Source organism: Amblyomma maculatum, chromosome 1, assembly GCF_055883805.1.
Source record: "Amblyomma maculatum isolate TAMU_Amacu chromosome 1, ASM5588380v1, whole genome shotgun sequence".
Lineage (NCBI taxonomy): Eukaryota > Metazoa > Arthropoda > Arachnida > Ixodida > Ixodidae > Amblyomma > Amblyomma maculatum.
In genome coordinates, this window is record NC_139344.1 from 140388882 (window position 1) to 140403220 (window position 14339).

The window sequence follows — 14339 nt, forward strand, 5'->3', positions numbered from 1 at the left end:
GATCATTCTGCAGGGAATCTGCAACGAGAAGAACAAATTCCTTGATGTGTTCATAGGGTTTCCGGGCTCTGCGCACGACGCTCCCGTGCTGAAGGAAAGCCCCTTCTTCTCAGAGGCCGCCGGCAGATGTGCAGATGAATATATACTACCTGCATATATCTGCATACCCACATCTTCCGTGGCTGCTGACGCTCTACAGAGATAACTGAGCAAGCTTTCCACCATGGAAGAAGTATAACAAAATAGCCAGCAGAGGGTATCAATAGAGAACACGTTCGGGCTTGTGAAACAGCGCTTCAGGCGGCTCTATTTAGTCGATGCAAAAACCATCCTCCAGTGCTGCAGGATTGTGCTGGGCGCCTGCGTGCTGCACAATTAGTGCAATGCGGAAAGAGATTTCATGGCCGAATTTGCCAATTTTCATCTCGACGACGTGGGCAACGACAACGAAGATGTCGGGATAATTTCGCCAGCGTGCTGCGAGAGCTGAAGGCAAATGATTGCTCGTCACCGGTGCTGAAAACAGCCTAGTTGCGCAATGAAGCATTAGCCATAGTAGAGTGTTGTTTACGCCTTCTCTTTATTGTCGCGAACGGTAGCTATTAGCTCCCGCAGCAGGGCCATTCTGTCTTGGTGGAGTCTCTCCCTTGCAGTCTCTGCGCCTCTCGATCATTATCTGAAGCAGACTCCACTGGAGTGTCCTTGCGGCGGCGCCTTCTGCTGACGCTTGGCAGTGGCTGAAGATCAGCAGCCTCCCCCTGCATGTCTTCTTCACTGAAAATTTCATTAGAATGAGCTTTTGTTATGCTATAGCCAATAAAAGCAACTCACCCTGAGCCAGCGTCCTCTTGTTCCGGAGCTTGCTGACTTACGACTTTTACCTGCGTCAGCAGCACAGTCGGAGTGATGTGGTGCTGCTTTTCAAGCACCTCCGACAGCTCGCTGGAAAGTTTAACCCAGGTGTTACAAGTTATAAGCTACAGGCGAAGAAGACATTGAATATGCTACTTCTCATAATCACAGTTCGCTCTCGAGTGCCCCGATGAATGGTTCTTCATTTTTGTTTTCTTGTATCATCACTCTGGTGACTTCCACTTATTTTCCACTTGCAGATAAGTCAGACTGCCCCCAAACTCCGCATTAATTAGTGCGGCAAGTTTGGCCCACATCATCTTCGTTCTGTATGGGTTGGAGCAGAGAGTATAAACAATACAGCTTCCGTAGCTTGGGTAATGCGCGTGCATGTAAGGGCGCAAGCAATTTAAGGTGCAACACCGATGTTTTGGCCCGCTGGTATTAATCAGTCTCGTAAAACGCTAGCAGCACATAAAAAAACTAACAAAAAAAAAACGTACAACGCAGTATTCTTCTTCTACTACATCCTCCTGTCGTTTGTGTTTCTTCGTCCCCCTTCCCCCGCTCTTTTTTTTGTGCTGCGAACGTTTTACAAGTTAAGGTAATTTAGTTTTCTTGGTTAAAATAAATTTATGGCCTAGTTAAACATGCGGGTGCTATTGCAAATAAGTTTTTGTTCAGCGTTCACTACAGAAGCTTACCTGAAGCTGGACCTTTTCCCCACAAGCTCATTTAATTCTTTATACTGTGAAATTAAATAAAGCGTTTCGCGCTTCTCCCACACTTCCCGCTCATTATCGGGCGGCAACTGTGCGTTGGCGCTTGCCTCAGGGTCTGCAGGCGCTTCGGATGACCGCCTTCCGGAACCGCAGCCTCTATTAGCTGCCGTCTATGTAGAAAACAAAAATTAAATGGATCCGCAAGTGATTACTGGACGGGCCGCATGCCTGCGCTGTCAATCCGCAAAACACGTGTCACATCACCTTCCGTCTGATACAGCAACCCTCCTTGCTCTCCGATGGCGTGGAAGCCGATGTCATCAAACACGGGGAAAACCTCCCGCTCTTCACCATTTACGGGCACGCGCATGTCGTCTGCTGCAGAACTCGTGCACTACGTGAACTGGCTACGGCGCGCGTGCAAGCGAGCAAAGAACTCGTGCACTAAAAGGCCTGCACGATGCCAAGTGCGACAGTGCTAGTGGCGCGCCCTGCACGCGCCAAATCGAGCACCAAAGTGCAGCACTTGTGAACTCGTGCAGAAAGTGCAGCCAAATCGAGACCTAATGGCGACGCTGTTGCTATGAAAACTCAGGCCACTAGCAACAGCGTTTCTAAGGGCCGTAGGTATGTCAGCGTCGCGGAGAAAGGGTAAAGGAGGAGGAGACACGTTGCAGCGTCCGGTCGCGGCGCTGCCGCGCTGGCTTCAAAAAAATGACGTCAGAGCCTCTCCTAAGCTTTCCTTCCTCCATGTGCCTCCCTCATGCCTAGCCACCCCCATCGCGAGCGGTCGCACCTGTTCATTTTTCCTTTCCCCCGTTACCCCCGTGGCACTCACAAAACGCACAGACGAATGTTTTTTTTTTTCTTTTTACTGCTGGTGTTCCTGGGCACAATTCATCGTTCCCTCCCAGCGCGCAAACATTCCAGACGTCGCAGCATTGTGCACAGCGCGACGCGGGGAAACAGACACTGCCTGTAGGGGCGGCGGCGGGATGTTAAGAAATTTTTTCCACCGATGCAGGAGGCCCCCTACTTCCCGCCCTCGGCACGCAGACCTATCGAGGGGGCCATGACATTGCTGAGGGTAGATGTGACGTCACACCCGCCGGCCGCTCAGAAAACATAAAAAATACAGTCATCCACTCAAAACTAACCCGAATTATGTGTCTGTACTAGTGTAATCGTGTCTTAAGAATGCAATTGTGCTGCTTTCTCAGTTCCTGGATATTTGTTCATTATACCTTCAAGCAAAAATCATCCTCCACCGGGAATCGAACTCCTACTCCTCTGATCACCAGCCGAGCAAGTTCACTAAGCCACGTGGGGCACGTGAGAAACATCTTGGTTCTCCTTGTCTAGCATTCCTGCCATCTTAATAGGCATGACATGGCAAAAGTGCGCGCTCTATAGTGACTTGCCGCTTCTGACATCATGGTGCATACTATAGCAACGTGACGTCATGGGAGAGAGCCCCCCCCCCCCCCCCAGGCGCAATGAAAATAAAATAACTAGGAAGTTCGTGCGCGTTGCCTCCGCTTCAAGAGCCTCCGGCTTGTTTCAGAATATCAAGTGGCTATGAGAACGCCGCGCGATAGGAACGATGCTGTATCGCCAGTCCCACACTTGAAAGCGTACTGCAACGAACGCGCGCCAAGGAACGCCACACAACAGAAGCGACGGCGCACTGTCCAATCGCACGTTTGCAGGAGCAAGTATGACCCTCCCCTCTCCTGTAAACCAATTATAGCACTGCAACGAACGCGTACCAAAGAAAATTTCCACTGTGTGGCACGAGCCCCAGCCTTGTTAGCAAAAGTTCTGCAAGGGGCGCGCGATATAGTGTGCAGCAGCAACGCTCACGCTTTCACATTTCTCCAATGCAGATTAAGCAGTGCTCTCAGAATTGTTTTGACTGGGCCAGATTCTCGATGCGGTGTCCGGCGTCCGTCCTGTCCCACTACAGCTGTAAATCATCCTGAGTTATACACGCCGGGGACGTGAGAAATATACCTTAAATCTCCTTTGTCTAGCGTCATGCCAGCGTGGTTGCCATGAAGACCGCCACCGCTAATTAGTGGTAGATAGTGACCGATAATGATAGTGGTAGTTAGTGCTGATGATAATGGCAGAAATGACTATGACGTCATCACGTGGTGATGTCGACAAGGCATGACGTCATGACCGGATATGATATCACGTCACATTCGGTCATGTCTAACAACCAAAACTGACATCATAATGGCGTCACATCTGGTCATGATGTCATCAGGCGATTCACACATATGCGAAGCTGACCCCTCCAGGTGTCCAATCTGGCGTCCATGCAGCGCCATTCATTTGGCACTTCCTCGAACGCCCCACCACACAGCATGCACAAGCAGACGCAGTACAGAAGGCATCAGCGGCACTTCAAATTGGATTACAGGAAAGGCACAATACCTGTCACAAACTTTAGCCCGTAGCCAACATTATGCAATAGCCAAGTCACTAGCAGTAGTCACAACTGTGGTGATCTCACACTGCGCATGCTAGGCGTCCGTGCAGTGCCTTTCATTTGGCGCTTCCTCGAACGCTGCACCACACAGCATACAGAAACAGATGCAGTACAACAAGCATTAGCAGCGTTTATAATAGTTGGTTCGCAGGAAGGGAAAGGCGTAGTATCTGTCACACGTGCTCTATGGACACCTGAACTGCACTGTAAGGAAAGGAAGGTGGGAGTGAAACTAGAACGAGAGAAAGGGGAGCCGTGGAGGGCTACGGAGTAATTTTCACCACCTGGGGATCTTTAACGTGCGCTGACATCACACAGCACACGGACGCCACTTCATTTCGCCTCCATCGAAACGCAGCTACTGCGTTTCAAATTCGTTTACAGGAAAGAAAAGGTACCGCATCCGTCACAATTCTCCGCGAACACCTTAACTGAACCATAAGGAAAAGGAGGAAGGTGGGAGTGAAAAAAAAAGAGAAAGAGGTGCCGTAGTGGAGGGCTTCAGGCCACCATGCAATAGCGGCTTTCGCCTTATCATAGTTTAATGGTCCAAAGTATCCCTTAGAATTTTTGGGGGGTGTTTGGTTAACTTGAAAACCCAGTTAATTTGAACATTACTCTCAGTCTCAATGACTTCAAATTAACCAGGTGTTTATTTGCTTACATATACCGTCGGGGCTGAAGCATTATATCACCACTGAGTGAGCATCACGTGCACAAAAATATTATGGCAGCCCTAAAAATGCAACTTTGGTTGAACTCCTACCGAACAGTTTTTGCCTTTCTTTTTCCTACAGTACTACCATAGTATGTATTGTGCATTATACAGGTTGTCCCATGTAACGAGCACAAATTTTAAAAAATGAAATGCACTACAGGCATGAATGGAACCGGATGCATAATGTTGGAACTAGCCTAGAATAACTCAAACAATTTTGCATTTTCCCCTCAACTGTGTAAATTTGTTCAATTACTCATCTTTTTAAGTATTGGCATCAGATCCTAAGTGTGATATGCAAAATTGTAGAGCACTTTGACAACCTTCTCAATTAATAGTTTTCTAAATAATATACCTTATGTGGTCCTTTGTTCCGCATTGCTAAGAAAGCCCACGAAATATTTAAAAAAAAGAAAAACGTGACAGGGTGCTTGCACTCTGCTACAGCGCTTTTTCGAACAGGCGATGAATGAACCAGGCTGGCTAAAGTGTGTGAACATGGGAAAAAGTGGCAGGTGTCACTTTCACTAGGCCACATTAGGCCACTATAGGTGTCTGAGCCTCCGGCTTTCATTGCATGATGGCACAAATGCATGCTTCTGGCTGAGAATTCTTTCTCTGAAGCGGAATCAAAAGGCTGTTTTTTTCTTTTTCAGTTCTGGACATTTTATCACTCCCACAACATTCCGCCAGCAATATGCATTTGCACCATCATACGACACGAAGTGTAGGCACACATGCCTACAGCTGGAAGAACGCCCTATTGCTTTCTCGTGGCCCGTCAGGCTGCAACCAACAATGTTCATCCACTGTACGTTTGAGAGCAGCACAATAGGAGTGAACAAGCACCTTGTCCAGTGGTTTGTTTTTTTCCCTTATTTCTTGGGTTTTCTTTGGAATGCAAAAAAAATGACCAACTGAGACAATCATGTAGACAATTCATGTAACAGTTAAGGTTAATTGAATGTGCTCTACAACATTACGTACCACACTTGGGACATGCAACCGATACATAAGAAGCTCAGTATAATTAAACATATTGAATTAGTTAAGGGGAAAAATATTGCAAGTTACCCTAGGCAGAGTACTTCCCTAGGCAACTGCCAACATATCATGCTGCTGATTCCCTTTCTGTCCACAGTGTATTTTTTTTAAATCTTAGCTCAAGTTATGTGGGATAACCTGCATATGCCAAGTCTTTCCTCTTTGTACATCATAGCAGGCAAGAATACAATTAACTAGGGCAATGAGCTTGTGCCCCGGAAAAATCATGCGTGCAATGCTTTTCATATGGTTTCCTGAAACTGGTGATGGCATTCGAAGTAGGGAATGACACACAGACCAATTCACCTTGAATTAGTTTAGTACCACATTCAGGCTAATGAATTTCAAGCACTGACACAAACTGTAAAATAAACTGGAAAGCATTACACCTTCTTCCAACTATCCACATTTTACTAATAGCAATTGTTTTGCAAATTCACAAACATCAAATGCACCATACAAACAAACTTCATTGCATATAACACTTAGTTGTCGAGACTTAAACAAGAAAACATAAGCCAGCTGTGTCATCACTCACACCACATGCATACTAATCATAGTAAGCAAAATTAAGTGGAAGATACTTCCAGCTATTAAATCCAGATAGATGCTGACAGTAAACCAAAACTTCTGCAAGCATTTGATTCCATGCATACCAAAGATGAATGCTAGTACAAAAATATGGGCATAAAAAGATCCCTCTCAGTTGATAAAAACAACTGGGACAAGCGTATGACAAAGGGTAAGCTACAAGCAGATATTTTGACCAAGTTTGGCCAACATCCAGCACGTCAGACTCATCCTGAAAGCTACTGAATGGGCTTGACAAAGTCAAAGCATTCACTGCTACAGCCTTTGACAATCCTAAGAAAAGCAGCCAGGGTTTGAGACAACAGCTAGTCATAACAATGGCGTCAATCATAGCTTGAGCCAGGACAGCTTGAGCCAAGCAGCATACAAGCTTTTCACACAATGCAAAACAGACATCACCTGTTCTGGTTCCCCTTGAATATTATACACAATCATTAAGGTCCTACTGAGCATTATCTGTACAACAGCTCAATGTCAGTTTCCTGAAAAGCTCTTCCCACATTACACATATGAAAAGAACACTGTACAACAGGACACAAGTCATGTAATATTATTCTTAGAAGAACAAATTAGAAACAGAGATCCTTTGTAGCCAGCAATGGTTTCTACATGGCGGTGTCACACAAATAATTTTGAAAGTTTACCTTCATGACATGATGCACTCGTATAAAGGCAGACACGTAGAAAGAATAAATCAGCTGATGCCAGTTCCACGTATTGGTGCATTTCTGTGTCCTTGTCCCCTGTTGCACTGTGTTTTCTTCAACTATGAACCAGCTAGCCCAAACCAAGGTAATACTTCCCATATTAAACACCTCTATCACAAGCACACACACCTGCAGCAAGCACTTCCAGAAATCAGGTGGCATACAGGCCTCAGAGAAAATTGACAACAGCATGATGCATTTCATTTAGAGGTAGATCTACCTGATCTGTAATGCACCTTTAAGCAAGTGCATTGCATCAGAAACATTTTTTTTTTTTTTTTTTTTTTTCAGACAGTTCTGACACCAACGGAACTTTGCACATTTCAGCATTTGTCATCCACTGCAATGTTTCTATAGATAAAAAAGACAGGCTACAAACATGAACATTCGCAGGTAAATGCAGAAACCTACTCCTTGATGGTCATAGTGCACTTATCTGTTGCTGAACCTTTGAAGTCTCAGTGGTTCATACATAAGCAAGCCAGCAGAGTACAGGCGGGTCGCTAAACTTGCAGCAAGAGTGAGCTCCCTGAATAGGGAGCCAAGCCATGTGGCTTAAAGGCAGCCATCAATTGACGCTGGCCATGTCTACTAGTTTCATCTCGGGGCAATGTTTGCAGTATGGGTGCACACCAAGGCATGTTAATGAAGAAGCACGCTGGGAAACTACTTCCACTGCATTCCTTCTTAGGCACACGCAGTACCGAGCAGTGCTATACACTACTTTCCATTCTGAAAATATTTAAAAAAGGCCATTGGTATATATAGTACAAGCTGTAAAGGTAGCTTCCAAGATTTAAATAGTAGTAAAATATGGCTGTTTTTAAACTAAAGCCAAGCTCAGAGCATTTGCAGGTGCTACAGCACAGCCTCACCACAAAACAGTCTGTTTATCAAATGATGAAAGATGACAAATGCAAAGAGGTGAAAAGTACTGCAGGGTAAAACACCCAATACTAGAAAGGTCTACCAACCACTTTTGCAGAGGTATACATGTCTACAAGGCCAAACGGACTGAACCGTAAGCAAGAGTGGCCCAAGAAGCTGTTCCTTTAAACACCGTCACACATTGCTTTGGCCAAATTACTTGTAAGTACTACACCATGCACTGAGATCATCCTCAGTATGGGTGAAGTTTGTGGTATGTGTATAGAACAGACACTCAAGCCAAGTGCAGCGTCGTTACACTGCTTTCATTCTATATATAAAATAAGGAGCTTTACTGCAACAAAATCAAAGCCGGAGCCCACATGGTATCTCACCCAATGTAAGGGTCAGCCGCATTGTGCTAAGTGTGAGCAGTGCTAACGTCCATGGTTGGTCCTGGCAGTATTTATTGGGGAAAGCTCTCTGACAATGAAAACTCTTTAAATATCTTACACTCAGTGAAACACAATGCATCCAAAAGCGCTGACTAAATAAAGTCTGGCAGTTCTTGATTAAACAGTAAAATTAAAAACAAACACTAGGTGCATATCTACAGCCATGAAAACTGCTCCTTGTGATCAGTCTTCCTTGCTTGGCACATTCTTATCTTCATCTCGTGAATTGCTGCTGTCGGATGAAGCCGGGAACACATCAGCCCATTTGGTCATTGAAATGAATTCCTTGAAGTCCTCTGAGAAAACATGACACACCAATCAGTTGTACAGCCAAACTTGGATACATCAGACTCAAAGGTTTGGTTTGGTTTGTGGGGTTTAACGTCCCAAAGCGATTCGGGCTATGAGAGACGGCGTAGTGGAGGAGTCTGGAAATTTTGACCACCTGGAGTTCTTTATTGTGCACTGACATCGCACAGCACACGGGCACCTTGCTTTTCGCCACCATCAAAAAGTGGCCGCCGAGGCCGGGATTCGATCCCACATCCTTGGAAACAGTAATTGAGCGCCGCAACCACTGCGGCACCCTGGTGGGGCAGATAGATTGATATATCAATAATCTTATATATAAAAATACCGATAAACAAGCTAGTCCATAACTTAGAAGCAAGGATATATTGCACCCACTTTAGTAATGCACTTCTTGTCATGCTGTGCAGTCCTCCAATGTACTGGCAGTGCATCAGACTCGAGGCGTTGGTAGGCCCAATCAGCATCGCATCAAAGTCAAAATGGACTGTTTTTTGGAACTAGCAATGGTATGCCATAAGAGATCTTTAATCCTATTACCAGTACACTATAAATAGAATAACCTATAAATATTCCATAAATAGAACAACTATTAAAATTCAGGTAACGTTGGCTTTCACACCTTTGGAAGCGAAGCAAGTAAAGTACGCCAGGCGAGTTGCCAGAAGGCTTTAGTTAAGTTGGCTTGGCCTTATGATGGCCATGTGGCGTGGAAAACAAGTACAGAATGAAAAACAGGTACAGAAGTTTGAAGGCAACCCTCGAGCATACCACAAGCTAATTCCATCATAGTTTCACAGCACTAGCACTGCCAGCAGCTGCCCAAAGTCAAACAGCCGACCCTCCACGTGGGGAAAGTGATCGAAGAGTGTTGTTGGGAGAAACTCCATGTGTAGAAACACAGTGCACAGTTTGATGTATCCACCGACCAGTAAAATCAGAGTTCAACATCTGCGTGACTTTTCTATACTTATACAGAGGATTATCAGGAGTTAATCACTGTAAGGAATAGCCAACGATTCAAAATATCCGTATTACACAATATGGATTTGACTAAAGCAGCAGCTGGACTGCTTCCTGCAAATTACATCTTGCAACATCTTGCAAAGTAGATCCCGCTGCGCAAACAACTCACAGCAATGGGTGACCACATTAGGATGCCAAAAAGATAACTACATCTAAGCTGATTTTCTCACCGGTATTAGACATGACAAGCAATGTACCCAGACACTGTTGAAGGATTCCGACTATGATTCCAACAAAGGTTCTAGCAACTGGATGCCAGGAACCACATCATTATACATGGACATGTCAGGTACAAAAACTGAAAGGGCTGCCGCGATGGAGAAAAAATGTTGCATTTTCAGCACTTAAGTTTTCAGCAATATGTAAATTTTTGCTGCAACAAATGTCATGACAACCACAAAAAGCAAAATAAATAATATTTTATCATCAAAAAATATTACATGGAAATGTCCTCGGTACCCTTAAAAAAAAAAAGAAAGTGCACTAAGCTAATCTGAAGAAAAAACATTGGAATAGGCATTTCTCAACTCACTCTACAACATTTCAATCAGATAATAAAAAAGTTATCTAATTTATTTTCGTCGAGTGGCAAATTAGGTGTTTTTGAAAAAATATGATGACTTGGTTCAAATGATCACTTACAACCCCACACTAGGAAATTTTCATACAGCTTCTTGTTGCTTCTTAAATCTTGGTGCTACTAACCATGTTGTAAGTTACTTTTGCAAAAAACAATAACTAAATATATCAGCACCTGTTCTGTCCCCCTCATCACAATCAGCACAACTATGCCTACAATAGGACAAAGACCTCTGCCACATCTACAATCTCGTCTGCCCACCTGAGTTCCTGCTGACTCCTGCTACGTTTTCATTCTCTTAGAGCCCAGTCAAGTTACCCTTGGTACCATTGGTTATTTTGCCTTTGCTTAGATGTCCTGCCTATGAACCCTTTTCTGTTTTTGATCTCAACTAGTATATACACACCATTACCTCCCATTTGTTCTCTGAGCCATTCTGTGCTCTTCCTATCTCTTAGCGGAGAAGAGATATAAAATTTTAGTCGTGTGCTCTTTCTTTGTAATGATGCACAGCACATTACAAAACATTAACGGCCATGTGGATTGCATGAAAAAGCAGTAATTTTTAATCAACATTTTTCTCTCATGGATTTTGTGTTTCCACTGCTGAACGATGGCTGTGACATCACAGATAAGTAGAGCTCATGCAGCACACAAAAACTGCAACATGCTAGCTGTTTTGTTCATTTTAATTTTCAATAGCTTTTGCGTAAGCCTGCCTAAGAGCTGGAATCATGAAACTGAAGAGGCGGCAATTATACCACAGTTTTTCCATGACTCACATAGTCTCAACTGTCTTGCATTTTCTAACTTTCCTTGCCAAGTTTTAATTCCAGTTTATAATAAAGAACATTCAGTATACATTTTGAAGTCAAGTTTACGTCACTTTCTTTTGCATATGAACGTATTGAGTACAATGAAAATAGCAACACCAGCTAGAACTTTTTGTTTGCCTTTGACAATGTGAAGCTACCATATGCCTTGTAAGAAATAAGCTAAATATACATTTTCTAAAACTGCATATTTCTTGACCTAATCCAGCTATGAAAATTATAATTACCTATTCAAAACTGGCAGAAACTGTGAGGTTTCATTCAGTTTGTACCAGAAATAAGAAAAATGTTTTAAGACCCACATCTCCCTTTAATACCCACAGACTCCTCAAAAAGCACAGCTAGGCTACCCTCGCTGGATAAAGAGTGCTAACATTGCATCAAACCTAGCCAGGTTCAGTTTCCAATGGTGGCCTTTGCAGAGCTAGAGGTTTTTAGAACCCCCGCTGCATCACAAGTTTGATCACAGCCTTGTTCATTTGCTCCACAGCTGCTGAGAACTGACGATTGGTGGTTAATATAGTGAATTCATATGGGAGGTCTTGGCCAAGTACCCCACCAGAGTGGCCAAATCCTGTTCTGATGAGAGTGTACATTACTGGCTCTAGTTGCTGAGATCAGACCACACTCCAGGCCTGATTATTCAATTCCATTGGCAGTCAGATTTTTTTTGTTCTTTTATCTGGCAGGGAACTGTGATGAGAGTGGGATTCGAGCCACGGTCCTCTTACCTGCGAGACAGATGCTCTACTTTTACACCATCACTGCATATAACAAGTTCTGTAGCAGTGCTTAAAAAATCACGCTGAAAACGTGTTATAAATGAAAGCAAAATGCAAGGCGCCGTGTAATGTGTGATGTCCTAAAAGAACTTGTAGACGGGCTAAATGGTTTTCAGCTTTAGATCGCATTTTTAGCTAACCAAACGTACGCAGGAGACACAAAGAACGACAAGAGACTGGCGCTATGAAAGATGACAAACTTTCACACAAAAAGGAGCCTTGAAATGTAGACAAATGAAGGAACTTGTGGAGCGTCAGTCTTGTGTCCTTCTTTGTTTTCTGTGCAGGTGTTTGGTTAGTGCCAAAAATGCCATCTGAAGATGTGTGATGTCTGTGCCTATTAAAGAACCCCAGGTGTTCAATATTATCAAAGCTTTCCGCTTCTGCCTGCTCATAGCCATTATTGCTTTGGGACATTAAACCCAACGTGCCATAACATAACTGAAACTCAGCACAACAACTCATAAACAGTGTCAGCAGCACTGTGATACATGATAACACAACTAGCAATTAGCACCCATATATTCATGGCAGAGAAATGTAATATGGGTGTCCTGTATTAAAAAAACTCTCTAATTTTCCTCTTTAATGTACCAAGGTTTGTAGGTACTACTACCAAAATACCAAAAGAGGACACACTGTGGTTTGTAATGTGCAATATCAAAAGGGCACTGACGGCCCCTTCATCCAATTTCGGTTCTTAGTAAAAACCACTGCTGGTTCTTTTACACAATCAACAGCACAGTGCCGAAAATACAGGCCAACCTCAATTTGTTCTCAGTGTCTTCTTAATATACATTTTTCTGCAGTTTATAGAATTCACAACATCAAGCTTCTGTTTTCTACCTACCGGGATGTGGAATGCAATATAAAGACATCAAGGTAACATTTTATAGCACAAATTTTAGCTAAAAAAAAAGAGCTTTCAAATTATAATTTATTTTAATACTAAAGACTCAAAAAAAGGCCCGAGTTAGCGACATATTTCTCATACCAGGAACAGAATCTCACTTGAAAAAATTTGTAAAGAGCTCTCAAAGTAATACAGCAAACATGACCTAGTAAAAATATTGTGTCACGCACACACCGGTATACAATTTAATAGAAAGCACTCACCAAAGTAAATTCGTCCCAGTGAAGCAGCGTCAATTTTTTGAAACATTGACATCGCTGCAGACTTTGGGAGCTCAAGAAGAATCCAGATATACAGTGCAAAGTCTTCCAAAAGGATTCCGTTGCTACCATCACAAAACGCCTGCGGGTAAAATGATGCAACAATTATTGATGATTTGCAGACCTTAGAAGAAGCTCTTAGGTTAGTGTGCTTAGTCAGCCTTAGCCTCAAGTCTGGCGGTCTATGCCTATGGGCAAAAATGTGTACACCTACCGTCACATTTGGTACAGTGGAGTTCTTTTCAACATCATCGAAGCTGAAAGTTTTTTACTGGTGCTAGTCAGGACACGACAGGGCCTCGATACCATATGCTGCCCATTGTGACACTGCTGAGTTTTCCAGTGAATGCTATTGTACTGTGTTTTCTGCCTGGCATGTGAGGGATGGCAAAACCCGAGCTCAGGTTTTGGCACAGTTTGCATAAAGCATCTACCACCCGAGAATGCAACTAAGCATGTGCCAGTGGACGAATCATCATACTGCTGCAAACCTATAGGGTATATTCTACTGGGTTCACCAGCAACTTCCAAAGTTGAGTCAAGTGGCAGGTGTAAACCCAGTCAAGCAGTTCACAGTCAACCTGAAAGTAGATCCAATTTTGAGGGAGACAAATGTCCAAATCATGTACGCCTCCCTAAATGCAGCAAGCATGCGCTTGACGTTAACATATGTGTCTTCTATGGAATTCATCCAGATGTGACAAATGGCCATCCTCCAACGATTAATCTGAACTGCCACAAAAAAGTTAACGAAAAATTTGCAGTGAAGTAAGACACACTGTTCATTAGTGGTCACTTCTGGTAGATGAGAACACGTCAATCAGCTCTGCTGAAATTGCATATGACCCAGCAGGTCCAAGGCACCTGGGTAAGACTATGATATCAAGCTGTAATTTGCACAGTCAGCTGACTGATCGGCTGCATGACTGTGGAATCTACCACACAGATGTATCCTTTTAGCCCCACATCGTACAAGAATGTGCACTTAACCTTGTGCTGCTTCATGCCAATAGTTTGCAATAGTTTCATGCCAAGCCAGGCAGCAACATGACACAGCCTAATGCAAGCCCTTGAGCTACTCTCACACCTAACGATGCAAGAGTTAATGAAGTAGCGCAAATAAGCTCCTCTCAGCACAAACAGAGCTACCTCCATTTAGGACTTACGTGTATTTTTGTCGGAG

General features: G+C 43.7%; 1 protein-coding gene across 1 annotated transcript in view; it reads right to left on the reverse strand.

Moving 5' to 3' along the window:
- Positions 1-4720: 4720 nt before the first annotated feature.
- The window catches only part of LPCAT (lysophosphatidylcholine acyltransferase), a 102310-nt gene continuing 92691 nt past the window's right edge, over positions 4721-14339 (reverse strand). The window contains exons 13-14 of the mRNA XM_084589105.1: positions 13100-13238; positions 4721-8749 (exon numbers count right to left, since the gene is read on the reverse strand). Of these exons, the coding sequence (XP_084445231.1) occupies positions 8637-8749; positions 13100-13238 (252 nt within the window). The 3' untranslated portion in view covers positions 4721-8636. The remainder of the gene's footprint in view (positions 8750-13099; positions 13239-14339) is intronic.